The sequence below is a fragment of the Vidua chalybeata genome, chromosome 26 (genome assembly GCF_026979565.1).
Source record: "Vidua chalybeata isolate OUT-0048 chromosome 26, bVidCha1 merged haplotype, whole genome shotgun sequence".
Classification (NCBI taxonomy): Eukaryota; Metazoa; Chordata; class Aves; order Passeriformes; family Viduidae; genus Vidua; species Vidua chalybeata.
In genome coordinates, this window is record NC_071555.1 from 255,051 (window position 1) to 281,869 (window position 26,819).

Genomic DNA, 26,819 nt, shown 5'->3' on the forward strand with positions numbered 1-26,819 from the left:
TGGCCCGTGTGTTCCGCAGGGCAGCACGAGGGCAGCCACCGCCTCCCTACTCCCTGTCGGTTATTCGGTGCCGCTTTGGTGCTCGCCGCTGGCCCCGGTAGCGGTTTCACCGCTGTAATCCCGGCCAGATCAGTGACGAGCGGCAAGCGCCGCCGCTTCGCTCCCGTCAGCACTCCGGCCTTTATTCGGGCGCGGGCTCAGACTGCGCCAAGGTCTGCGCTGGAAACGCTTGGTCCCTGCCACGAGGCCCGGAGGGAGGGCGGGGGCAGGGCAGCAGTCCCGCTCGGAACCGGCGGCGTTCGGCGGCACCGCCGGGCGCTGCCGCTGGCCCGGCGCCGCCGGGGCGGGAGGCGGGCCGGGGTCACGCCAGCGTGGGGAGACGCGCACCGCCGAGCTCCGCAGTGGCGGCCGAGCCGCCACACCCCGTCCGCAGGGAGCGGGGCCGGGGACTGCGGCTTGGGCTCGGTGACTCCTGCCCGGAGAGTTTCCCCCGCCGGCACCGCCGCCCCCGGCTGCCATGGCGGGGGCTGCGGCGGCTCTGTGCCCGGCCCGGTGACGCTGCCGTGGGGACACCTCCGCCACCACGTCGGGACTGTGGAAAATGCCTGTTAGATCATTGGCTCTTCGCAAATATCAAAATGAATGCTATATGTGTTATGTTGGAGAGTTGTGCTGTATTAATCTTTTATAAGTTATGTGGTAAATATAGTTTTAAGCTATAGCGTAATATTAAAATAGAAACTGTGTGATGTAAGATACTTTTTGCAACTAGCTCAAGGAATGGATATGATAATTAAGAAATTAATAGATAACAGCAACAAGACACTTAAGATCTGAAGGAAAGAATTATTGCCTCCTTATCAAGACCTAGACTTCAAAGGACCAACACAATTGATTTACAAGATGAAGGAGGGAGTTGAAACTAAGCAGAAGAAATCTTTTGTTCGAAAAGAATTTTTGAATCATGTATGACATAAATGAATATGCAACAGGCTATTACTTTTAAGGATTAATCCTTTGTTAGCAAGGCACGTTTCTGTGGCAGAGTGCCACACACCCGGACGTCAGTAATTCTTCGCTTTTTATTGTCCTAACTCTAACTGTCCAAACTCTTATTGCTCTAATTTTTATTACTATTTTAATGAGTATTTTATTACTATGAAACTTTTAACATTTAAAAACAAGCGATTGGCGTTTTTCACAGGGACGAGGCCGCCCGTTCGCCGCGCCGGGCGCTCCCGCAGCGCCGCCGGTGACCGCCGGTGCCGGGGAAAAGCGAGCGTGGGTGGCTGTTCCCGGGAAGCCGGGGAGCCGTGGCGGCCGCCCCGAGACTCAGGAAACGGAGCAGCGAAGAGGCGGGACGCTCCCGGTGCTGCGGGAGGGTGCGTGAGCATCACGGCGGTCTCGCCCCGCCGCCCGCGTCCCCGCGGATCGCGGCACCGGCGACCCGGCTCCGGCAACGCCGCCGCTCCCCACGTGGGCACCACGGGGCACCGCCCGTGGGAGGTTTCTCGGCATGGCCCGGCGCTGGGGACGGAGCCCCCGTTCCCGCCGCCGGTGCCGTCGGGCGGTGGGCCTGGTGACGTCATCGTGGTCGGTGACGTCAGAGGCGGCGGGTCCGGAGCGGGGGGTCACGGCCGCGGGCGCCGCCGGGGGCGGGGCGAGGGTGCCGGAACTACGACTCCCACAAGGCTACGCGCGCGCACCCCACCGGCGGCGGCCAATGGGTGCGCTGCGGGCGCTCAGGCAACGCGCACGTGGTGGCGGCGGCGGCCAATGGGCGGCGGCGGCGGCCGTAGCCCGATGGGCCGGGGAGGCCGCGCTCCGCGAACAAAAGGCGGCGGCGGCGGCGCGAGCGGGGCCGGAGCGGCAGCGGAGCGGGGCGGGAGCGGCCGAGCGGGGCCCAGGTGAGTGCTGGGGCGGCTGCAGCGCCGGGCCCCGCCTGGCCCGTGGCGGGGCCTCGCGCGGCCCCCTCTGCCGGCGCTGCCGCGGCGCCCACGCGTCTGGGGCGGGAGCCGCGCTGGTTCGGGCCGGCCCCGGCCCCCACGGCTCGCGGCAGGGCGGGCGAGCCCCGGGAGCGGCCCGCAGCCCGCGGGAGCGCCGCGGGCTCGCTCAAGTAGCGGGTGTGCCGGCGGGAGCGGCCGTGCCGGTGCGGTCCGGAGGGAGCCCCTCGCTCCCGCCGCCGGGGCCGCCCCTGGCCTTGCGGGCGCCGCCGCTGCGCCGGGGGCTCCTGGCAGCGGTGCTGAAGCCCCGCTGGGTCCCGGTGGCCGGGGCGGCTCTGGGGCACGGACGGTGTGCGGTGGTCACAGCGCGGAGATTACCGCGGGGCTGGCAAAGCGGTCCGGCTTGACGCATTTTTCGCCAAGGGGACCTTGGACTTGCCTCCCCTGCCGCGAGGAAAAAAATCCTTTCGTGGCCATCCTGGCGGAGCAGCCCCGCGTCGGGATCGCGCTGCTCCCGCACCAGCAGCAGTGTGCCCTGCCCATGTGTTGCTCCCTTCCCAGGGCAGTCGGCTGTGTTCCAGCTGTCCTGTTTGCTGCTTGCAAACACCTCCTGTTTGTCTTGCTGCTTTCGAAATTCTCATCCCGCTCTGCAGACTGTTCCTTCTCTCTGTTGAACAGTTCGTTGTCTGCAGGCTGAAAACTGAGCTGCACCCTGGCTGTCCTGTTTGTAGGTGTCTGTACTCTCTCTGGTCCCTAACTGGGTTTGGAGCTCAGAGTATCAGCCCTGCTGATAGTGTCCAGTGCTGCTGCCCAAACCCCGCTGGGTTTCCTGCATGTGAGACTCTGCAGCTCTCTCCAGGTATCAGGGCTCTTCCCACGGTTCCCAAACAAGGGCAGCCACAGTTGGAAGTCCTGCCGAGCCATGGTGGCCAGGGAGCCCTTTGCTGCCATACGCTGTGCAAGTGATTTAAGGAATAAGCTTGTTAAGGAGCTGCAGAAGAAGAAGATCTTTAATGACAGGATTCCCAAATCCGTCCCTTGTGGTGCCCACCAGGTGTGGGGAGCCTGTGCGCTGCTCTCCGTTAGCCACAGGTCCGTGGCCCCTGCTCCTCCCTGGCTGCCGTGTTTCTCTCAGAGATTCTGGGTGTGCAGGGAGCCTCCCCCAGAGCTGGGCATGCAGCACCTGTTTGCATCACCCCGTACAGCATTTCCCAACCCCAACTGGGGGACCATGACCTCACGTTGGCTGCAGCACCGAGCCCTCACCATCCTCTGACGAAACACACAGGTCTGCCAGGTGGGAGCTGATGTAACTTTTTATGCTGCCATGGGCTGAAAATACTGGCTTAGCCTGAAGTGTGTTAATAAATTACCCAGAATGGAGGGGAGAGGCTGCTCTATGGTGTGGGTTTGTTGACACAGTTCTTGGGAGAGTGGGCGTCAAGTCTTCACTGGAGAGGGAGTCCTTTCCTCCTCGTCTGAAGTGTTGTTCAGGTACAACTGGAGCACGGTGCCATCGGGATCTCAGAGAATTCCATGTGTGAGCACCACGTTCTGTGTGAATGCAGATTGGTGAAGCTGAGTTACACCTCTTCTTCTGGTTAGAAGGAAAGCAAACTAAATCAATGTCTGTAATACTTTTTCTCCCCTTGCAGAGCAGACCATGTCGCACTGAGCAGTGCCACATCACTGATCTCCTGGGAGTCAGGGAGACTTCACCTGAGTTCTGTGTCAGGAGTGCCTCCCTGTTTCTCCATCTGTGTTTCCTTTGGATTTGTTGCATGCACCCTTCACTTGGTTGCTTATGTTGGGACAGATGTATCAGTTGTGTCACAGCAAACACAACATCCAGCTCGAGGACTCTTGCCTGCCTCGCCACCATCCTGCTGATTTTCTCTGTCAATACATTCAGGAAACTTTCCCCAAGCATCAACTTATTTGCATGTATTTGATAGGTGATGTTTTGAGGGAATAAGTGCTGCTGAATTCCTGAAAATATGATCTAATCCATGTCTCTTACTTGCTAGCAAAGGAATTCAGCTCTTTTTGAGTTGGTGGGTATGGGTGATGAGAGAAAGGTCTCTGAGGTGTTGCAGGGAAGTTTTTTGTGTTGGAGCCTCACTAAATGAACACAAATAATATATGGAAATCTGTGCCACTTGTCCTGCTGACATGAATCTACCCTTATGTGTGGTGGGTGCAAGGTCTGGGGCCTGAAGTGCTGAGAAAATTGCAGCTCAGTCTTGGCTAATGAATGCTGAACAGAGCAGTGGCAGAGAACATTGTTATCCCACAGCTTGTGTTTTGGGCAGAGAAAGGGACATTTTCCTTGAGTTTATCTTCAGAGGTGCAGCCACTGCTCTCCCCAGCTCTGCAAGTGCTAAACACGCCTGAAAAGAAGATTAATTCTGACAGATGAGAGTTTGAACCTGTCTCATTCCTGGGAAACTGAGGAGATTCAGTTCCTTTGCCTCTGTAGTGACATGAGTCTGTGCCCCTGCTTGGTGTTAGCAGAACAGATGCAATGAGTTAATGGACCTGCAAGAGCACACACAGCCAGGAATTGCTGATGCCCTATGGATTATTTTCCTGCTGATCTCTTAGTTTAACAGTTCAGCAGACTGAAGCAATAGCTTTGCGCTCTCTGTCCCATGAGAAAGGCAGGGTTAGAACGGTGGAAAAACTGAGTGAGGGGTGTGATTAAAGACTTGCTAATGCAGATAAGGTCAGAACAGCATCATTCCTGCTGTTCTGTTGCCATGACACAGGGATGTTATTTTTCATCTACTGCTATTGTAAGAATTCTGTGGTTTCCTTTCTTTACCCCAGTAGTGTTACTGCAAAAATGAGGTGATGAAGTTGTGAGGGAAACCAGGGGAGCAGCAGAATGGAGCAACATATAAAAGACCAGAAATGGTTCTGAGAGGGGAACAGCTCTGCTTTGTGTCCCTCAGGTTTAAGGAATCCCATGCATGTCACTTGTTCCCACTGAGGTTTTTTTACAGGACTATTCTTAACAAGACCTGAGGGACACTCTGGCTCAGTGTCCTGCAGTTGCAGGGTATTCGCTGGCATAACCAGCATCAGCCTGAGTGGTTTCATTTCTAATTGTGGACTGAAGTTCTGCAGTGCTGTTCAGAGGCTCTGTGACACCCTGGAGAAAGGACAAATACTTAGATTTCTTAAAGAAATATGTTTGCCATTTTCTTTTACCCATCTGCTTCTGCTGCAGTGAGATGTGACACTTTCTCTGAGACAGGCCCTGAGCAGATTGTGGAGTTGATGGATTTCGAAGGGGTTTGAAGCAGGAATATTGCAGCTCCCTCTCAGGCAGAACAAATGGTGGCTGCAGGTATTGTGGGAGCAGGTTTGCTCTCAGAAATAGCTCGCTTAAAGTACTAATTCCAGTGGAAAGTTTTGGGCTGCAGCACAGATGAGATGTGTGTGTGCAGCTGTGAGGCCGGGCAGGGGTGTGGTGCTTGTGGGAGCGTGTCTGTGTGTGCCTGCAGGATCAGGCTGGGGGCTTGGTTTGGGGTTTGGTGTCCTCTGGCTGCTCACAAGAGCTCCTCTCTTCTCAGGCCACCTTGGCTTTGCCACCAGGCTAATAACGAACAGGAGCTGTTTCAGTAGGCAGCGAGGGGCAAGTGTTTCTGGTGGCAGGGTGGGGGTTGAGTCTGATGAAAGATGGGGTGCTGCAGAAACATTGCCCGATCCTGTTTTGAAACAGGATTGAATTGGAAGTTGTGCTGCAATCCCGTTCAGGTTTTACATAAGAACTCTTTGAAAATGGGCCTGCTGTTCTTTGTCTTTGGCCTTTGTGATTTTCAACCCTGGAATTGCATTTGAAAAGATGGCAGTGGCAAAGTTGACTGCTGGTCCTTAAGCACAGTTATCAGCTTTCAGTAATAGCACTTAGTCTAACCTCTTTGGTTTTGGAAGCTCAGGGAATGCAACCTGCCTCCTACTATGGAGTAGGAGTTGGGATGGACCCACCTCCTCCTTTCTGCTCTAGGGAGAAGGGTTCTTTACTTCTAATTATGGCTAGTATTGCTGCCTATTCTGTGTTTGCTTATAGGATGAATAGCCCAGCTGACTACTAATGGTTATTACAAGAAATAGCTGGAATTTGTTAACTGTTTCCCTCTGTGGCTCTGAAGTGGGGTATGTGTTTTGTGAGGGCCGGTAGTCTTACTGAGCAGTTCTAGTACTCGGCTGTCCAGGTGCTCAGATGGAATCTGAACTCCTCTTTTTTTGTCTTGGTGCACCTCTGCTTTGCAGCTCTCCCTGAATCCATCCCAAAGGTGCTTTTGCTTCCTGCCACACTGGCAGTGCTTGGGGAACAGTGACATGACCCTGGTCACTCAAAATGCAGGAGGAGCTGCTGCTTGAGCCTCCCTGTCAGCAGTCTGACCTCCCCAGACAAACCAAACCTGCTGGCTGATCACAGCACTCAGTTCTGATGTGTGACACATGCAGACAGGGTCACTGGGATGAAGTATTCTTTTAAAAAGTGTCTATGGCAGCTAAAAATAAATGGATCTTTGACACCTATGACTCTTTTGCTGCATATCAGAAAGAATAGTTACACTCTTGAGGCCAAAAATCATTTGCTTACATCAGTTTGGAATATACTCGAAAAGAGAAGAAAACTATCCATAGGAAAGGGACAGAATTAGGATTTTTTCTTAAAAAAAACAAAAACAAAACAAACTGTCTAAACTTAATCTTTGTTGTTGTCTTGAGCATCTTGTTCTGGTAGATATAAAGCTCTTTCCAAGAAACCTGGTTCTGAAACAAGAAAAACAGTGATGTAAACCTATTCTAGTTTTGGTAATCCTGGCAGTGTTTTATTTTCCCATTAGAAAAGGGATGGGGATTGCTGACATGCCCACAGTCAGGCCTGTCTGGGACTATGGGATGCCTTAGAGAAGTGAGTAGGAGGGAGAGGATCCCTCCCTGGAAGTGCAGCAGAAAAAGGGGTAGGTGGGGTGCACCAGGAGCAATCCTGGGGTGCTGCAGCATTGGAGAGAGCTGGGCACTGCCCTGGATGGGAGGGGATGCTCCAAGCTCTGGGTTTGGGAAAGGCTTGGTGGTGGCTGGGACAAGCTGCAGGGATTCTGCCTTTCCCTGCAGACAGGGCTGGATGAAAATAGTGAGCATGGCAGGGGAACAGGGTAGAAGTTTTAAGCAATGTGAGTGGTTCTTGCTTATCAGGGTAGTTTTATGATCTCGCATGTAATGAGGAGACCTTGGTTTGCTTTGGGTTTGTGTTGAGCTGAGTGATGCAGAGTTCTTTGCCAGAACAGGGCTCCATTCGTGATGGATTTTTGGTTTTTTTCCCCCATCCAGACTAGGTAGCCATGTCAGCCAAAGCCATCTCTGAGCAGACGGGGAAGGAGTTCTTGTACAAGTACATCTGCGTGTCCTCTGCCATCCAGAACCGCTTCAAGTATGCCCGGGTCACCCCAGCCACGGACTGGGCACGGCTCACCCAGGACCACCCGTGGCTCCTGAGCGAGGTAAGGGCAGGGACAGCAGGATTTGCCTCCCTGGAGCACCTGAGCACTGCTCCAGACCCTTCCTCAAGGTCCAGTTGCTGCTGCTGCTCCACCACAGTCACTCCCAACCCTGATGAAGAAACAAGCCTTGCTTCAAGGCTCAGTATCACCTCATGGGGGGCTGATTACTCCTTTAAGACTGTGAAATACAGGAGCAGAGATAGCTGTGAACCAGTTGCTCATAACTGCACAGAAGGTAAAGGAGGTTGATTCAGACAGAGATGTCAGTCCCTATTCTCAAAGCTTTGCTTTCTGAAATAAGGGAGTGCTCTCTCCATGTCTGGCTTTAATGTCAAGTGAGGACACTGCTTAGTTTTCTTGAATCCAAGCAAAATGTCAGGGAAAACTACCTTTTTTAAATTTTTCAGTGCAAAATCATTTATCTCTGTGTCTCATATCCTCACGCTTTCTCTAGAGGAAAGCATACCCAGAGCTTTTTTTTTTTTATTAGCTGTCCAAGATGGCTCTTTTCCAGTGGTTAATTATATTAAGTCATTGGCTGGAGAACATGAATGTCTCATAGTCCTTGACTGAGTGACTGATAGAAGCCCTGCACTAATTAGATGTTCCATGCTCAAGTGCCTGAATGAACTGCAGGAAGAGATCAGCAATGCTTCTGCAAGCCTTGCAGGAAGCCAGAAGGGAACAAGGTTGTTCTCAGGCCTTTAGGGCAGGTTCTGTGAGGCTGGAAAGGGCTGCAGGGTCCAGCAGCAAGACCATGCACTGTACTGCAGCACAGTGTGTTCTGACTTGTAAGTTGCTGAAGTTCCAGTACATATCAGTGGTACAGGAGAATGACACTCGGTTCTAGTTTGGTTCTTTAAAAAGGTATTTGCAAGCTAGAGATGTGTGTAACCCAGGAGCAGCTATCCGTGGGTATATTACAAGCTATCACCTCAGCCTCTGATGTCTGCTTACAGCTGAGTGGAAACAAGGCAGCTTTTCTCAAAGTACAGTGTAAGAAAAGCCAAATTTGCAGGCATATTGTACCAGGAGCTTGATTTGCCAAGATTAAAGGAATTTTGCAGGGATGGGTGCTGTGCGTTACTGATTTAAGTTTTCACTTCACTATCTGCAGAGAACTGCTTGACCAAAGTCAATTTCTAATCCTTCTCCCTTTAAATCTCTTGCCCAACCTCTGTAGCGTTTAGTGGTGAAGCCAGATCAGCTCATTAAGAGACGTGGGAAGCTTGGACTGGTTGGGATTAACCTCACTCTGGATCAGGTGAAGGCTTGGCTCAAGCAGCGCCTGGGCCAGGAAACCACGGTGAGTGCTTCACTTCTGTTCCCAGGACAGGATAAAAGCTGTACAACCACTGGTCCTCCACTGCAGCCAGCCTGTGTGTTTTGGCTGGTGATTGAGTGTTACTTCAGGCCCTTATTTTAACTCAGTGCTGCCATGTAATATTTATTTTCCTGGGAATGACAGTGCAGTGCTAATGATAATGAAGTGCCTGCCATCCCTGCTGCTGTGTGCTGGGAGCTGATGGACTTGTGCTGCCTCAAGGAATTTATGCCTTTGGCCCTGCTGGGATTGATTTGGCTCTGGCTCTGAGCCGGTGCAGCAAGAATTGGGAAATAGCAGGAGCAGCATTGTGAGTGTTCCCCGTTGGGAAAACCATGGGTTTGGAAATTACTCCTTTAGCACAACACAACAACCATATCAAAAGCAAGGACTGGGCCACAGACTTGGGACCACTGGTGTCCTCAGAAGCAGGGAGTGTCCCCCAGTGTCTCTTGAGCCTGGAAACATGGGTTTGGATAACAGGAAAGTGCCTACACAGAACAGTTCCTGGACCCATAAGAAGAGGCTAAAGGACTCTCTTGCTCTTCTGTGCTCCCTGATACCATTTCAGGGTGAACACTACTCTGAGGCCTCTGCTCCTGCCACTAGCTCAGGAATTCCTCACTTCTGAATTTTCCACTACTCCAAGAGCCTCTCAAGCTCTTGTGTCTCACTGTGCTGAGCAGGGCCCAGTGACAGTGCTGTCTCTGGGACAGGAGAGGAGAGCAGCTGTCCTGGTGTAATTCTGATACCCCTCTGTCCTGTTAGGAATGGGAAAGGTGACCGACTCCTGTAACCAGATATCCTGAGGTGACAGTGCTGAATGCTGTGCTGGAGAGGAGGAGTGGTTCCCCAGGAGGCACGGTGGAGAGGGAGCAGTTTTAGAGCAGAGCTGATTAATTCTCAAAGCTTTCCCCATGCTGTCACAAATATGCTGGACAAGTGGTTACGGGTGTTTATCTTGTTTTCTGTCCCCAGATTGCTAATGCAAAGGGAATCCTAAAGAACTTTCTGATTGAACCCTTCGTCCCTCACAAGCAGGTTAGTACACCATTAAAGCAGACTTTTAAATCTCTTTGGACTTGCATGCTTAACTGGATTGTTACAGTGGAGAAAGCAGAAGTTTGGGAGTGTGCTGTTGAGCTGACAGTGTTGCTGCACACCCTGGGCAAAAACATCTTCTTTATTTCCATACTGAAATTTTAAGTAGAAAAGAAATTAATACACCTTTATATTCCTTATAATTTTTGATCAGTTTGCCAATGCAGTGAAAACTCCTAAGAGATACATCATAGCAAGGCCACTACAAAACAAATAAAACTGCAATTATAACAGAAGAAGGGCCTGCCAGACAGTTCTGCACACAGATCTTTTTGTTAATTATGGTCTTTGCTGAGATAATATCACTGTTTCCTTTTCCTGATCCAAATAAAAATGACTGGCAAGTCTTCCTCAGTGTCAGGGCCACTCCAGCACTGCTGCTCCTTGGGAAGTTTGACTTTGGGCTCAGCTGCCCCAGTGCCAGCACTGGCACAAAAGCCTCTCCAGGGTCTTCTCTGGGAGTCACTGCTAAATGCTTGTCCCTGCTCTGTGGCACAGGAGGAAGAGTTCTATGTGTGCATATACGCTGCCCGTGAGGGGGACTATGTGCTCTTCCACCACGAAGGGGGTGTGGATGTGGGAGATGTGGATGCCAAGGCTCAGAAGCTGCTCGTGGCAGTGGATGAGAAGCTCAGTGAATCGGATGTGAAGAAGCATCTCCTGCAGCATGCACCAGCTGACAAGAAGGAGTAAGTAGAGATGCAGTTCTGGGTAGGACCAGCCATGCAGCAGCTGCTCTCTTTTATCTCAGTGCCACATCCCTCTATTTTCTTAACTCTGAAGCTCACTCCCCTGCCCTTCTTGCTGCTCTCCAGAATATGCCATGCATCCTGAATCGAAGCTCTCTGACCTTATCTCAGCTGCCTGTAAAACCCAAAAATAAGGTTTCCTAGTGCTGAGCCTTTACTTGGCAGCAGCACTTGTCAGCCTGCTTAGGTCTCAACCTGAGACTGGAGACACGTGCTGAATTCTGATCCTTTGTGCCAGCACAGAAGATTCTTTTGTTTAGTGAACTGGTGATGAGATGTGGCTCTGACTGCTAATTCAGAACTTCCCTTTCCCTTGCTCTGGCCTGATCTCCAAAGTTATTCTCCTATTCTTCCTTCTGCAGTCTTATCTCAAGGCTTCTGCATCTCCCTCAATTAGATGCCCATACCTAGGTAGCCTAATATGAGTCATGATTTTTCCAAACACAGCTTAATCCTTGCTGACATTGTGCAGTACTGAAGGGTGAAGGAGCCTGTCACTCCACCAGTTCACTGCAGCCTCCTCCCCATCACAGCTAACGAAGCTCAGATCTGACAAAGATGGGTATCAGCAGGGAGGCAGCGATGTGCTTCTGTCTTGTAGGGAGATAAATCAGACTGCACAGCTCTGACAGTTGTGAGCAACTGTGTCCTCAGCAGAGTTTGGTGGAGGGTAATTAAGATGAGTCATCAAGGTCTTCCTTCCCTTGAGTCATCCATCACCCAGGCTCCATCCAGAGAAGATGAATGAGAATGAAAAAAATTGATGCCAAGTAGATTTACAGATTGCCACTAATACCAATGAACAGAGCAAACTGTACTTGGATTTGGCTTCTTTCATTAACTTGTGTTAATTTTTTTCTTTTTTTTTACAGCATCTTGGCCAACTTCATCTCTGGCCTGTTCAACCTTTATGAAGATCTGTATTTTACGTACCTCGAGATCAATCCATTAGGTAATGAATATTTTTGGAAGCAGAACTTTCTGCTCTGAAATACTGAAATGTGTTCTTGATCCTTCCTTTGGTTCTGTAATTCACAACAGCACCAGGTGCCATGTGCAGAAGTATGGAAGTGGCAGTGATCCATCTTTGAGCTGTTCATTCAGTGAATTAAAAGTGAGGAAATGAAAAATTCCCTTGAAGGGAATGTTAAGGCAGAACTGAAGAATGTAAAAATTGCACTGAACAGAATAGCCCCTGAGACAGAGCCTGGACCATGGCCACAGTTACTGCTTAATTCCTCAGGGAACTTGCTGGGGCTGGTCAATACTGCCCAGTGCCAGGGGAAACAGCAGCCACCCAGCTTTTGCAACGATCCTGTGTGGTACCAGCTGTTGCAGGAAATCTGTAATATGTCTTGGTACAACCCAGAGCTAATTGTGATGTTTTTCACTGCAGTGGTGACTAAGGATGGTGTTTACATCCTCGATCTGGCTGCGAAGATTGATGCGACGGCTGATTACATCTGCAAAGTGAAGTGGGGGGATGTGGAGTTCCCCCCTCCTTTTGGCAGGGAAGCTTACCCTGAGGCAAGTGACAGCTGGAATTCCTTCAGTGTGTCCTGAATTTATCATTGCTTGTGTGCCCATGGCATTGCTGTTTTCAGTGGTTTTGTTGCTGTGTCTCAAGCCCCTTGGCAGTGCTGTCCATGAGAACCTGTGCATGGGTAGCTGTAGTCCTAGGACTGCTCAGAATCACACTCTGAACTGCAGTTGCTTCCCAGCTCTGTTTGGTCATTTCTTTAATTCAGAATTGGCTTTTTTTAATGAAGGCTGATATTTAACTTCTGTCAGCTGTGTGCCAGAGCTCTGTGCCTGTGCAGAGCTTCCTTTTGTGGTTCCTGCCCACGTTGCTCCCCTCAGCATCACTGTTTTTCTCTTGGAGCAGTGGTTACTGGGAGCCCTGTGGACATTCCCTCAGTATTTCAGTGACAGTTCTGAGAGCAGAGCAGCAGCTGTGTGTAAATGCTGCATCCAAGCGTGAATCCAGAGAAAATAATCACCATTTCTGGAACTTATAAGTAAGAAGATGTTAATACACCTATTTTTTCCAAAAAGTGAGGACAATTTACAATGAGCACTTTATTGTAAAGCTAGCAGTGCCTGTTCCCTCTTCAAATTCCCTGGGTCTGTACTGCTGGATGCACAAGCACTGCTCCAGACACAGGTCCCTGCAGCTTCAGAGGCTGTTGGAAGTAGACCTCTCTCCTTAATTATTCTGTTACTTATTTCAGGGGTCTGTTCTTCTCTCTCCAAAAAGATTTCTGTCCTGACTTTTTCATTTTAATGATTATAATTATGCTTCAGTTTGAAGGTTTTTGTACTGTGGCCAGGAAATCCATTTAGCTGTTCCTTTCCATGTAGCTTGCTGGATGCCAACACTCAACTCAGTTTGCTCTTAAAAGGATTAGTTCAGTTTTTGTCTCTGAATCATCTCTCTCTGAGTCCCTGGGAAGGTTGTTATGGCAGAATCTTTGCTGGGAATGTTAATGAGCTCTGATGAAGTGCTGCTCAGCAGCCTGGCACACTGGGCAGCAAGGGCACCACGTTGAGCCAAATTACAGCTCTCAGTGATTATGTTCCTGGCTCCAGCACAGCCAGAGTGGTCACCATGGGTGAGATGATTTTTAGATTTGCTCAGGTCTCAGTCTCGGAGAAGGCCAGAACGGACTTTGCAGTTCTGTTCAGATTTTGTGCCTGTTGTGTGATGGAGGGATGGAGCTGGGCCTCTGTCCCTGTCAAATGCTGAGTTTGTAGCCCTGCTGTCCCTGAGGTGTGATTGCTCCGTTTGTCCAAATGCACCCAGCACTAGGAACCCTTGGGATGGAAGAGGCAGGTGCAGGAGGAAGCTGAGGTTGTTGCTGCTCTCTCTGTAGGAAGCCTACATTGCTGACCTGGATGCCAAGAGTGGGGCCAGCCTGAAGCTTACCATCCTGAACCCCAAAGGCAGGATCTGGACCATGGTGGCTGGTGGTGGTGCTTCAGTGGTGTACAGGTAATGGAAGCGAGGTTCCCAGAGGGGAAGGACTACAAGTGCTGGGAGGACATAATTGCTGCAGCCTCTGGAAAGTAGACTCTCCTAAAGCCATTTTTCCTGTACTGTGACTGTTTGGGATTGCTTCAGAATCAAGATGCTGTGCAGATTTTTCACCAGGCTATGGAGCATACTACGGATTTAATTTTGGAAGGGTTAGGGTTAGATACAGTTTCTTACAGAGATACAGTTCCGTTCTGACTTACAAAGAAACAAGCTGGCTGGAGGCTGTTGAGGGTAATATGATTGTTGTAGTGGTCGCTGAGTTTGCATCTGGGGAGCATGACAAGATTAATCGTGGCTGGCACCAAGATGAGAGCAGCTTTGTTTTCAGCAGACAGCACTGTCCCTCTGTTAAGAGTCCCACTTCCCCAGGGATTTGGAATACTTTAGGAACTTCATAGTGACTTAAATAATAGCTAATCTCATAAATAACTGCTTTTTGTGTTGTTAGTGACACCATTTGTGACCTGGGGGGTGTGAATGAACTGGCGAACTACGGGGAGTACTCAGGAGCCCCGAGCGAGCAGCAGACCTATGACTATGCTAAAACCATCCTCTCCCTCATGACCCGAGAGAAGCACCCGGAAGGTAAGGGAGATGCTGCAATGCCAAAGCTGTGAACCTGTCTGGCAGAAAAGCCTGGATAAATCTGGGTTGTTACTATGCTTAGCCTTCCCTGGCAGAGCTGTCAATGTACTTCTGCCTTCTGAACAAACCAGGGCTGGATTTCTGTCAGCTCTTGCTTCTAAGAGAGGACTTGTGGTTTTTCATGGGGCCTGAGAGATCCTTATCAGACATTCTTGCTTGGTACAAAGCTCTTATCTTCCAGGCTCTACTAAACTCAACTGCTTTAGGGTTTTTTTTTTTTTTCTACTAAACACAGCTGGTTACTCTGCAACTTTGTTTGACTTTATGTCCTTAACTGCTTCCTGATCTAGGAGTACTCTGCTCTTGAGATGGTTGTACTTACCTGTGTTTCTTCCCTCAGGGAAGATCCTGATTATCGGAGGCAGCATTGCAAACTTCACCAATGTAGCAGCCACCTTTAAAGTAAGTGACCAGTCTCAAACATCAGCAAACATGGAGTTGTCAGCCCCCAGTCCTTCTTCTCAATTCCATGTTTGGCTGAGGCTCATAGTCCATCTCTTCCAAGAGTTTGAGATGATGGGACAGGGTAAATGTCTGGCTGCCTGGGTCACCTGTCCTGTGTGTTTCTTTTAGGGCATTGTGAGAGCAATTAAGGATTACCAAGGCCCTCTGAAGGAGCATGAGGTGAGGATCTTCGTACGAAGAGGAGGCCCGAACTACCAGGAAGGGTTACGTGTCATGGGAGAAGTTGGTAAGGATCAAGCTTGTCCTTAAGATTTATTCTTGCATCTTGTTTCTTCCACTTGCTTTCTGCTGAGCTTTCCCAAGGTGAAACACTTCACTTTGGTAGAGCTTTCCCCTGAGGGTGCTGACTGCTCTTGTGTACTTCCACAGGGAAGACCACGGGCATCCCCATCCACGTGTTTGGCACGGAGACCCACATGACTGCCATCGTGGGCATGGCGCTGGGCCACCGGCCCATCCCCAACCAGCCGCCCGCCGCAGCCCACACGGCCAACTTCCTCCTCAACGCCAGCGGCAGCCCCTCGGTGAGCTCCTTCCCCACCCTCAGAGGAGACACGGTGAGGAGCCTCGTGAAGGCAGCTGCCCATACAAACAGGCTGGAAAGACATTTTGGCCACTAGTGCATTTGTAGGAAGCTTTAGGAAAACAAACATGGCTCCACTGGTGCAGTTTATCAGGAGAGGTCACCCCAATGCCCATGTCAGTCATGCAGAAAATGTGGCCTCTCAAAGCTGAACCTACTGGGTCATTCCATTTTCTGTCGCTTGACTGAAATGGTCCTATCTGAAAACTCATTTTCTTTGTAGTGACCAGTGTAGCCAAAGCGAGGCCACCTCCTCCTCTGTGCTCCAGGCCATACCTGGAGCACTGCCCCTCACTGACTTGGCTTCTGAATCTTTCAGACTCCAGCACCAAGCAGAACCGCCTCCTTCTCCGAGTCCAAACCAGATGGCATTGCTCCAGCTAAGAAGGCAAAACCAACAGCACCTCTTGGTAAGTCCAGCCCTGGGAGTGCTGCTGGCAATGCTGTGCTGTTCCCAAAGGCAGGGTGGGCATGAGACAAATGCTTTTTTTCTTCTGGACGTAAAGGGAAGGAGTTTTGTGGTACCTGCTTATCTTTGTTTTGAGTGTAGCTAAGTGATTTAGCAGCTCACTTGTGCCATGAGCTCATACACACAGCAAGTCAAGAGTTGTCCTGATCTGGGATGTTCAGGAACAGCACAACGAGAGGAAGTACGGTGAGAGGGCTCCAGTCTGCTTGTCTTTTAACAAGAGCAAACCCAAAAGCCCTGAGTGCTGTGGAGAGGAGAGGAGGACTGCTGCAGCACCTGCCTGGGTGCCTGGCCAGTGGGCTGGCAGCACTCAGCTTTGTCATACCATTGCATGAGTGATTCTCTCTTTAACAGATTCAATCCCAGCCTTGAGACCTGGTTCAGGTAGGACCTGTGTGACCTGCTGAATGTGCCTGGCCTCGCTGGCAGCTGAATTTAGTTCTTAGTTTTGTTGCTATTTTTTCTCTCCAAACGTTTGCTGTGTTGTCTGGTCCCTTCCTCCTGCCCAGCATATTTAGCTGTCACCATGTGAACTTCTTATCAGTTTTTTCAAGTGCAGATCACATATGCCTCTGCACAAATCCTTCCTATTTCTGAGGGAGAGAGGACCAGGTCTCAAACTTCATTTTTTCTCCCTTCCCCCACACAGCCATCACAGAGAAGAACAGCCTGAGGCACATAGTGAAAAGCTCTGTTCTCTTTGCTTTCCAAAAGGAGGAGTGACCAATAACTGGTATCTTGTTTCAAAGGGAAACAAGATAGTGCAGGGGCCCTGGTTATCAGGTTTGGAAAGTGCAGAAAAGTCACAAATTGAATAAATGTTGCCTTAACAGTCCAGCAAACTACTAAAGCTTGTGCTCAGTGAAGTTAGTTTATAGGGACTTTAAAGCTCTAGTGGGCTCTATGCTGTGTGAGAATAAACTGCTGAACTAGAGGCAAAGTAGAGCTTCAAGTCACCTCCCTTATCATGAGGAGGGACATTCTTGGGAATGAAGGGGAATTCTTGGATTGTTGCTTGCTTGCTCTCAGACAAACATCATTGCCTCTCTGGGTCTGCATTTTGGTGTTCCTGGGAATGCTCATGGTACCCCCTTGCAGGCACCTGCGAGATAAACAGAATTTTCAGTTCCCTAATAACAACTCATGTTTCAGTGAATCTGAGCTGTGAGTGAGTGTTTAAGGCTGGAGAGCAAGGACTGATTCTTCGTTGAAGCCAGAGGAACAGTGTCCTGTTTAACCCCTAATGCTGTTTACCTTTGATCCAAATCCAGGAAGAACTCAGCCGTAGCCCAAGTTGGTATCAGCAGATGGATCAGCTCTGAGTTTTTAAGAGTTTTAAAATTAATTCTGCTTGGAGTCAGAAAGAGAGACTCAATGTTGTGCTGTGACAAGTGGTGTAAATAGACTTTAAACCAACAGTCCATCCTCAGTGGCTGAACTGTTGCTTTTCCTGTGACTCTGTCCCCTGAAGCCAAGTTTTGGGCCATATATAAATTCTTGGAGCCATCAAGTTTGTGTTGGATTCTGAGCATTAAAAAAAAAAAAAAAAAAAAAACCCAAGTATGTTGAGCTCCTTTATTTTCTTTGTCCCCCTGCCATTTCCTGCCCTTTTTTTTTTAAGTTTCCTTCATTCTACTATAGTGCCCTGACCAGCCTCCCATGGTTTGCCCAGACTGTGGGCTACATGCAAATAAATACATGAAATTCAAAATTCTCTTCAGCTTTGCATAAGAAAACTGGTAGAAATATGAAAGGCTCAGGAGAGGAGAGGCAGAGGCAGTTTTTACTTCTCTCCTATACCAGCTCCCTCCTGTGATTCACTTGCCCATTTAGTGAACCCCAGAACCTGCCTGTTGTGTTCAGAGTCCAGGGAAGGGGTTGCTGGTTCATCTACACTTTCTTCCTTAATTTGCACAGTGTGGCTACTCCATCCTGCAAAGTGCAGTTCATCTCCTGGGTTCAGTTTGGAGCTGGGGGCATACACCCATCCAGGAGCCTTTCAGCAGGCATTTGGCAAGGTTGCAGTTTGTGTCTTGCTCAGGTGTAGAGTTTGAAGATGGTTTGGTGTTTTTTTTCCCCTCTTTCTGAGCAGGTAAAGCCACAACACTGTTCAGCCGCCACACCAAGGCAATCGTGTGGGGGATGCAGACCCGGGCTGTCCAAGGAATGCTGGACTTTGATTATATTTGCTCCCGGGATGAACCCTCAGTGGCTGCCATGGTTTATCCGTTCACGTAAGTAGCCTGTGACTGCATCGCTTTTCCATTTCCCTCCAACTCTTCTGTGACCTTCCTCCTCTCTCAGTCTCTGTGGTTCTTTAGTGGGGCTCTGCCCTGGTCTCTATCCCTGCTGAACACCTTCTCCTCTGCTCCCTTCCACCCCTGGATTGGCTTTGTAGGCTGCTTCAACCATTGATTTTTGGGCTGCGCTGTTGAAACAGCTGAGTGTTCACCACAGAACTGAAGTTCCACTTCATGTGTTTTTAAAAGATGTCCAAGTTCTGTTCTTCACTCAGTGAGGAAGGCTACCTGGGCTTTCTTTCCAGCCCTCTGTCTCAGCAAAGGCAGGCAGGCTCTGTAAGGCTTCTTCCACTCACTGCTGTTGGCTGTGTGCTTATCTAAGACACCTTGATTTGTGCCTGCAGCAGCAGAAATTATCCCTCCAAATATTATTCAGAATCATAGCAGCTCTGTTGACAAACCAAAGCAGGTATGTAGCCAAACAAAATCGAAAAAAAATAAAATCTTGTTCATATTCTTTCCAATAGCAGCAAGGATTTCTTAGCAGGCAGGAAGCCTGTGGATCCTTAAGTGGGATAGAGAGTTCCCTTGTGGTGTTTACCCTCTTTTACTCATGCCTACAGGGACGAGAAGGGCTATTGGGTGTGCATGAGCTGTTTTATTGTACCCCCTCAGTGGGGGGGGTCTCCCTGTGGGACAGGGCAAGTAGGGAGAAGGGAAACAGCAGATGTTGTTTCCAGTACAGTGAGGTGGGAGCCCAGAGCCAGGCAGGAGCTTTGGTTCATTCCTGTGGTATTTACAGACATCCTGGAGAGCTGATGTCTAATCAGCCTCTGTCCTACAGAGAATTTCTCCTCTTGACAATTAAGACCTTGCGCTGTTATTCTGCAGCTCTGATGGTAATTGCAACTCTGTAAATAACTTCTCAGCAAGTGCAAACCTCGGGGTACTGAGTGCAGGCACACCCATGTCCGTAGGTGAGTGGCAGCCTCTGGCAGTGTTGCGCTTGATTAAGGAGGAAAAAGCAATAGGGATTGAAGTTTAAGGCTACCTGTAGTTATCTGATTCTGCTTGACCTTTTGGAGGGAGCCAGGCTGGCAAAACCTGGAATGTTATGTCACAAAGGTATTGGTATGGGAGCACAGCCAGTATCCGCACACTTAAATGACTGCAGCAATGAGTCAGAGCATCTACTGTGTATGAAATACCAACAGTAAAACCTTCCCAGGTGCTTCCCCTGCAGTGCCTGTGGGATGGACAGAATCCCACTGTAGCAGGATTGGGAAGCTGACTGGCCCTCCCATTGCTGTCCTGGCTGTTCACTACAGATATTATATATACAGTCCAATGTTAGCACCAGCCCAGTGACACAGCCGTGCACACATCTCATTCATTACTCTTTCTGTGCCTCATTCTGTCTTCCAGCTTGGAGTAGAGTTAAGGCTCTGGTAACTTCACTGTGGGAGAGCTCATTCATCTTGCTGGATGCCTCTGTCCCCATTAGCCTGTCTCCTTCCATACGCTGCTCTGTCCTATTCTCTGAAGAACCTTCTGCTGTCATAAGGTCCCTCCCCAGACATGCTCACGTGCTCATGAGTGTCTCAGTCAGTCTCAGGGCTGAGAATGGGGTTTGTAAAACTCCTCTGTCTGCATGCGCTGTGTCCCCTTGCCTTTCCAGCAGCCTTCAGGTCAGGGCATTTCCCTCTTCTCTCCCACAGTGGTGACCACAGGCAGAAGTTCTACTGGGGCCACAAAGAAATCCTGATCCCAGTCTACAAGAACATGTCAGATGCCATGAGGAAGCACCCAGAGGTGGATGTTCTCATCAACTTTGCGTCCCTGCGCTCTGCCTATGACAGCACTGTTGAAACCATGAATTATCCTCAGGTGAGTGCAGGATTCAGAAGAAAGAAGACCCTGTCAGCAGGGTACTGGTGTTTTTTAAACCATGATGGCATTAGCAAATTGTCTTGGTTTTCTGACTTAGCAGATAACCCCCAATTCTAACCCTTTACAGAATGTAAGGAGGATGCTGGGGGTCCCTGGCAAATCCTAATGCTGGACTTGCAATTCGATTTAAGAGGAACTTGGTGCTTCTTGGTTAGCAGTAACTACTTCAGGCTGACTATAATACAGTGCTGCTCTGATGTGTGAGAGGGAGAAAATTCCCTGACCAGAGCATTGAACCTGTTGTGAAGATCATGACAGCGTGCAGATTCATGCATTGGGCCTTCCTGGATGAGAGTGCACATGCTCCCGTGCATGACCTCCCAGGGCTCTGACAAGAGGCAGCTTTGCAGGGTACCAGTGGTTTTCTTTCTCTCATGGCAGATCCGTACCATTGCCATTATTGCTGAGGGCATTCCGGAGGCCCTGACACGCAAACTGATCAAGACAGCTGATAAAAAGGGAGTCACCATCATTGGGCCTGCAACTGTAAGTACTGATGGCCACCTTCTCCTGTCTTTCTTAACCTTCAGATCAGCTTTCTCCAATGGATGAAGCGTATCCTACAATTCACTTTTTGTCTTTAGTCTCAGGAAGCGTGTGCTAATCTCTCATCTTAAAGTCATTGCCATCCTCCCTTCTCTATACAAATGCTGGCAATGCTGCCTTACACAAATGCTCCTCAGTTTCATGATTGTAAAGGGCTTTACACCTTTCTCTTATTCTCTTATAGGTTGGTGGGATCAAGCCAGGTTGCTTTAAAATAGGCAACACAGGAGGCATGCTGGATAACATCTTGGCATCGAAGCTGTACCGCCCTGGCAGCGTGGCCTACGTGTCCCGCTCTGGAGGGATGTCCAATGAGCTCAACAACATCATCTCCCGGACCACTGACGGGGTCTATGAGGGGGTGGCCATCGGAGGAGACAGGTACGAGTTGGCACCTTCAGTAAGCAGAGGAATTGTTGGTAATTTGGAGAAGGAAGAGCAGGTTGGGTGTTAATTTTTGTTTCAGAAAAGTATATGAAATAAATTTCTGCCATTTCCCCTGATTGCACACAGATATCCTGGTTCAACTTTTATGGATCATGTCTTGCGTTATCAGGATACTCCAGGAGTGAAGATGATTGTAGTACTGGGAGAGGTGAGTGAGACCACTTACCTATCTGAGAAATAGCTGTGTGTGGTTTTTGTTTTGAGAGCATCTGACCTGGTTGTAAGAATGCTAAATAGGAGCTTCTATTGTTCTTGAATATTCAAAATTTTATTTCTTGCTGCTTTTGTCAAAAGAAATTGAATGTATTCCACAGGCAAGCATAGTCTTCCCTATTTAAAATAAATAAAAGAAAAAGAAAAACCAGGAGGTTTTGTTCTGACACTTCAGACATTATTCTGTGAAAAAGGAGAAAAACTCCCAGCAGTGCTTCTTTGTATGTCTTGGAGCTGGTTTTATCAAAAGTGCAGCTCGGAACCATCTCTCTCTCCCTGCAGATCGGAGGCACAGAAGAGTACAAGATCTGCAGGGGCGTTAAAGAAGGCCGGATCACCAAGCCAGTGGTGTGCTGGTGCATTGGTACCTGTGCCACCATGTTCTCCTCAGAGGTATGTGCAAAAATGGGGGCAAATGCATAAAATAGGAATATATCCACAACAGGAAGAAAACCACAATTTCACTCATTGTACCTAAACCTTCCGGAACTGGCAGTAATAACTTTAATGTGCAAAAGTTCATAAATACAAATTATAAAGATATCTTGTGCTTCTATAGTTCTGTCACAGGAAATTTCCAGGGGATTCTGCTTACTTGTGAAGGGAGCCCAAAGATGCCAGGGAAAGCAACAAATTCCAATAGCTGCCTGTTTCTGGAGTAGGGATGGCGAAGATCTATGTTAAGCAGCTCTGAAGTGAGGCAGTTTAGGGAGGCAGAAAGTGAATGAGCCGGGAGGGATTCCAGATCAGAACATCCCTGTGATTGCCCTGTTGGCTCTGACTGCAACCAGGAGTTTTGGTAGCCCAGAGGAGACAGATGTGCAGCCACTGGTGTTCCCAGGCAGGGCTCTGTTCTGTTGCACTCTCTGCAGGTAACAGTCTGTATTCCTTAGTGCTCTCTTTTCCTCTTTGTAGGTGCAGTTTGGCCATGCAGGAGCTTGTGCTAACCAGGCCTCCGAAACTGCCGTAGCGAAGAACCAAGCCTTAAAGGAAGCTGGAGTGTTTGTTCCCCGGAGTTTTGATGAGCTGGGAGAGGTCATTCAGTAAGTCACAGTCACAAGGGCACCTTCAGCAGTGGACAAAAGCTGTCAGGACACAGATTCTGGCCTGATTTCTGCCTAAGGAAAGCAGATTCTTCTTATTGTGGGGTTTTAAGGTCCAGGTGAGATCACCTCTCTTGGAATGACCAAAGTTACTGAATGGATTCTCTCCCTAGGTCTGTGTACCAGGATCTTGTGGCCAAAAGAGTGATTGAACCAGCTGAGGAAGTGCCTCCTCCAACTGTGCCAATGGACTACTCCTGGGCAAGGGTGAGCTGTGCTGGTTTAGCTGCTTTTGGGTTTCTTGGAATCAGACAGGGCATTGGCTGTGATTCTGGATGCCACGTTGGGGTTACACCTTGTGCTTTGTAGTGTTACTTGTGAGCTGTGCTGGTTCTGGGCTGTGGAAGCTGCTCTGAGGGCAAGCCTGAGGTATTGCTGTTTGCCCACTCTGCCTTGTGCTGCCCCTCTCTGCTGGTGTGGGGTGTTTAACATCCTGTCTTTATGCTGCAATTCCAGGAGTTGGGACTGATTCGCAAACCAGCTTCCTTCATGACCAGCATCTGTGACGAGCGAGGACAGGAGCTGATCTATGCTGGGATGCCCATCACCGAGGTCTTCAAAGAGGAGATGGGAATTGGAGGGGTTCTAGGCCTGCTCTGGTTTCAGAGGAGGTGAGGCGGTTCTTGCAGATTCTTTGGAGTTTTTCTTGTTTATTAATAGACTTTTAAGAAAAAAAAAAAAAAAAAGTAACTCCAGGATTCCTTTGTGAAGGTAGATTCACTGGAATGCCATCTCTGTATTTCCTCCATGACATTCTATCAGCACTTTGGGTTGCATACAGTGTGTTTAAATCTCAGGATGAAGTTTTCCATGAGTCTTGTGGTACATTGAGGAAACTTCTGTATTCTAGGCCTGATTCACACTCTGACTGCGTGTGTCACCTCCACTCTGAAGAGGCTGGGGACTTTACAATCCTTGCATTTGTGTTCTGTTCCTGACTGATGTGGTGTCTGTGCCCAGGTTACCCAGGTACGCCTGCCAGTTCATTGAGATGTGCCTGATGGTGACAGCAGACCACGGGCCAGCCGTGTCCGGAGCCCACAACACCATTGTCTGTGCCAGGGCTGGCAAAGATCTGGTTTCAAGCCTCACTTCAGGCCTTCTTACTATTGTGAGTACCTGATATTCAGGAGGTTTCGTTTTGTTACTCATTACTCTTCTAGGTTTTATTACTACTATTTTTTGGATTAGCTGCAGACTCACAGACTGGTGGTGTCTGTCCACTCGCACTTTGAATTTCAACTCTAACAGTTTGGTGCTCCCTGTTTCAAATCTGGTCCATTTTTCCAGTAAGTCAGGCTAGTTTCTCTCCTTTGAGTATAGAAATATTTTGTAGCAGCCAAATTGCTGTCAATGTTGACTCTGGTTGCCTGAACTCTGACAAGAGTTACTAAAACAGACACTGGATTGCATTTTCCCCCACGTTTTCTCTAGCAGAGATGCACTGGCTCCAAATTTGCATTCGTGTGAGAGATAAGCAGATGCTTTCTTTCAGGTGCCTGCCCAACTCTAATGTCATGAATGCCAGAGACCAGGAGGGTGGATGGGGGAGATAATCTTGAGTTTGTATCTTAATTGTGGAGTGCTTTGATGTAATTGCCTTTGTTCTGCACCCAGGGTGACCGGTTTGGGGGAGCACTTGATGCTGCAGCCAAAATGTTCAGCAAAGCTTTTGACAGTGGGATTATCCCCATGGAATTTGTGAATAAGATGAAGAAAGAAGGGAAGCTGATCATGGGCATTGGACACCGAGTGAAATCAGTAAGAAAACTGCATTAGGACAAACTGGAGGGATTTTTAGGGATGGGTGCGGGAGAGCAAAAACAAAGGAAAGAAAATCAGCAAGTTTCAGAGGCAGCTATTGACCAAATTCTCCCAAATCGACAAAGAGTGTCAGTAAGAGGCAACATCACTGACTGTCGTGTGCTCTGAACTTGCAGATAAACAACCCTGACATGAGAGTTCAGATTCTCAAGGACTACGTGAAGCAGCACTTCCCAGCCACTCCACTGCTGGACTATGCTCTTGAAGTAGAAAAAATCACAACTTCCAAGGTGAAAGGCGACAGCACTGAACTGCTCTGGGCACTGCTTCTCATGGGAGGGAAAGTGACTGGGCCTTAGCTGTATTTTCAGTGCAGTGCTTCATAAATTGCTGCTGGGGATTGTGTCTGGGGTAGAATTGAAGCCAAGTACAGCTGCAGTTTGGGAAGGCTGAAGGCATTTGGCTATCAGGAGAATGCTGAACAAGCCAAAGCTTTGTCTGTGTGGCCACTGTCCACAGTAGCAGTGCTGGGTGTAAATCCCAGGCTGTTGGCACATGTGCTGGCCCATGGCAGGGAACCTCTGGGGGCTGACTCTTGTTTTGGGTTGATTTTCCAGTGTGTCCCCAGCTACAGGCAGCCCTCAAATCACCAGTGGAAGGTGCCAGGTGAACACCATTTGCACTGTTGACGTCTTTATTGGGGTGTGTTATATTTCCTGCAGAAACCAAACCTTATCCTGAACGTAGATGGCTTTATTGGAGTGGCTTTTGTTGACGTGCTCAGGAATTGTGGCTCTTTCACACGGTGAGTGAGGGAAAGCTGTTCTTGCATCATGGTCCTATGAAGCTGCACTGCCAGCTCCTGAGGGGCAGAATTCCATGATGCTGGGAAGGAAACAGCCTGGCCTGGCTTTTGGGGGCAGACAGCTGTCAGGGGAATTTGTATGGCTTCTGGCACTACAGCAGGTGGCAGCCCATCTGAGATTGATTCCTTAAATAGATGATTACCAGGAGCCATTTATTTTCCTTTGTTTTGCAGGGAAGAAGCAGATGAATATATTGATATAGGAGCTCTCAATGGCATCTTTGTACTGGGCAGGAGTATGGGATTCATTGGTGAGTTTGCCACGTCCTCCCTGCCCCTTCCCTCCTCCTGGGGCTGCCCTGCCTCAGGAACACCAGACAAACCTGAAACCCAGCAGGATTCAATGCACCCCAGAAATCCAGCTCGAGACAAAGACTAAGAGGAGGGGTGGGAATTTTGTAACATAAACCACTCTCCTTTCAGGACACTACCTGGACCAGAAGAGATTGAAGCAGGGTCTGTACCGTCACCCCTGGGATGACATATCCTATGTCCTACCAGAGCACATGACCATGTGAGAAGCTGGTGTTGCTTGGAGTGCACCAGGACAGAAGCCTGTCCAGGGGACAGCCACAGTGGGACTGTGATGTATAAAGATGATTATTGGGACAGAGATGTCGAGCTGCCTGGTCAAACTGTGCAAAGCGACTGTTTTATAAGGATAGAAACTTACTCTAATAAAACCAAAACTTGTGCTATTCCCTCTGTTACCTGCTGTATTTAATACTGTCTCTCACACTTTTATTTTTTCTATTCTCATTTCATTTTGTTTCCAGAAGTGATTTAGGGTTTGGGGGGAAGAATTTGGCTCATAGGTATGCCTTGCTGAACTCTGGTAACAAGCTGTACCTTTCCCATAAGCCAGCAGTTTGGATTTTTTTTTTTTTTTTGTCTGTTGTTTTTCAATTTGTTTATCATGTTCTTATCCTTGGTCTGACTGTACCTGAATCCTGGGACCACTGCTAAAGTATAACCAATGTTAGTCAAGCTGGTGTAGTAATTTAAAGTGTAAAGTTGTAACATACTGCTGTGAAAACTGTGAAATCCCTGTACTCCAGTGTCTGTATTTATGCAAACAAGTTCTCCTTTCCTCTGACTGCTGCTCTGTGCACTGTCACTCATGTAATCTGCAGCTGCAAAAATACCTCAGTAATAATTTCAGTGTCCTCCTTGTCTGTGTACTGTAACCAAATGCAAATAAATACACGTTACTAATTTATTCTTTTTCCATGTGTGACTTCTGCGAGTTGTCCCTAAGCAGTGTCTAAGGGGATGTGTGACAAGTTGTCATTTTACAAAATAACCTTCAAAGCAATTACTCCTCAGGGTCTGTTTCAGGTGATTTAAAAGGGGAGAAATAAAAATCAAACTGCATATATACTTCAACTTGCCTGTTTCAGGTCAAAAAGATAAAATTTAGTAAAGTAGAGAATAAACAGAAGGATACAAACTAGCTATGATACAGCATTGTACAAGAGTTAGGGAACTGCACTCTGTGTATAGAAAACATGAAATAACCACCCATAGAGCTCACTGCGTTCTAATTAAAAACCCCACGTACCATGGAGCGAGAGAATTCCTAATTGCTCAGGTGCAGCATGGCAGGGCCCCGGGAAGAAGAAAATGATGAGGAGTGTCTGAGGCCGCGAGTGCAACGGGGCCCGGCTCTGCTCCGTGCCACACGAGGCACCGGGAGCTGGGCGGGCCCGGGGGCTCCGGGCTGAGGGGATGGAGGGTCCCGGCCTGAGGGGACGGGGGACAGGGGGCAGTCCCGAGGGGTCTGGGGCGAGGGGCCGCGATGCGCCGGGAGGTCCCGGGCGCTCGCGGGCTGCGGGGATGGGGACGCACGGGGGTCC

General features: G+C 49.1%; 1 protein-coding gene across 1 annotated transcript; it reads left to right on the plus strand.

Moving 5' to 3' along the window:
* Positions 1-1,817: 1,817 nt before the first annotated feature.
* ACLY (ATP citrate lyase) lies at positions 1,818-26,182 on the plus strand. Its single transcript, XM_053965490.1, has 28 exons — positions 1,818-1,907; positions 7,293-7,462; positions 8,646-8,768; positions 9,765-9,827; positions 10,386-10,576; positions 11,509-11,588; positions 12,033-12,167; positions 13,514-13,628; positions 14,122-14,258; positions 14,659-14,720; positions 14,892-15,009; positions 15,153-15,307; positions 15,686-15,776; positions 17,928-18,069; positions 19,794-19,962; positions 20,407-20,511; positions 20,756-20,952; positions 21,085-21,166; positions 21,514-21,624; positions 22,147-22,274; positions 22,448-22,541; positions 22,791-22,945; positions 23,295-23,445; positions 23,952-24,095; positions 24,275-24,388; positions 24,821-24,903; positions 25,138-25,214; positions 25,387-26,182. Exons 2-28 carry the CDS (start codon positions 7,304-7,306, stop codon positions 25,479-25,481), a joined length of 3,276 nt encoding a protein of 1,091 aa, XP_053821465.1. The 5' UTR covers positions 1,818-1,907; positions 7,293-7,303; the 3' UTR covers positions 25,482-26,182.
* The last annotated feature ends 637 nt before the right edge of the window (positions 26,183-26,819 follow it).

Bases quoted from the DNA above. Each gene is read 5' to 3' on its own strand.
- ACLY (XM_053965490.1), top strand. From the start codon at position 7,304: ATGTCAGCCAAAGCCATCTCTGAGCAGACGGGGAAGGAGTTCTTGTAC. The intron at 15,777-17,927 runs GTAAGTCCAGCC...CTTTCTGAGCAG, and splicing joins AAAACCAACAGCACCTCTTG to GTAAAGCCACAACACTGTTC. The intron at 18,070-19,793 runs GTAAGTAGCCTG...TCTCTCCCACAG, and splicing joins GCCATGGTTTATCCGTTCAC to TGGTGACCACAGGCAGAAGT.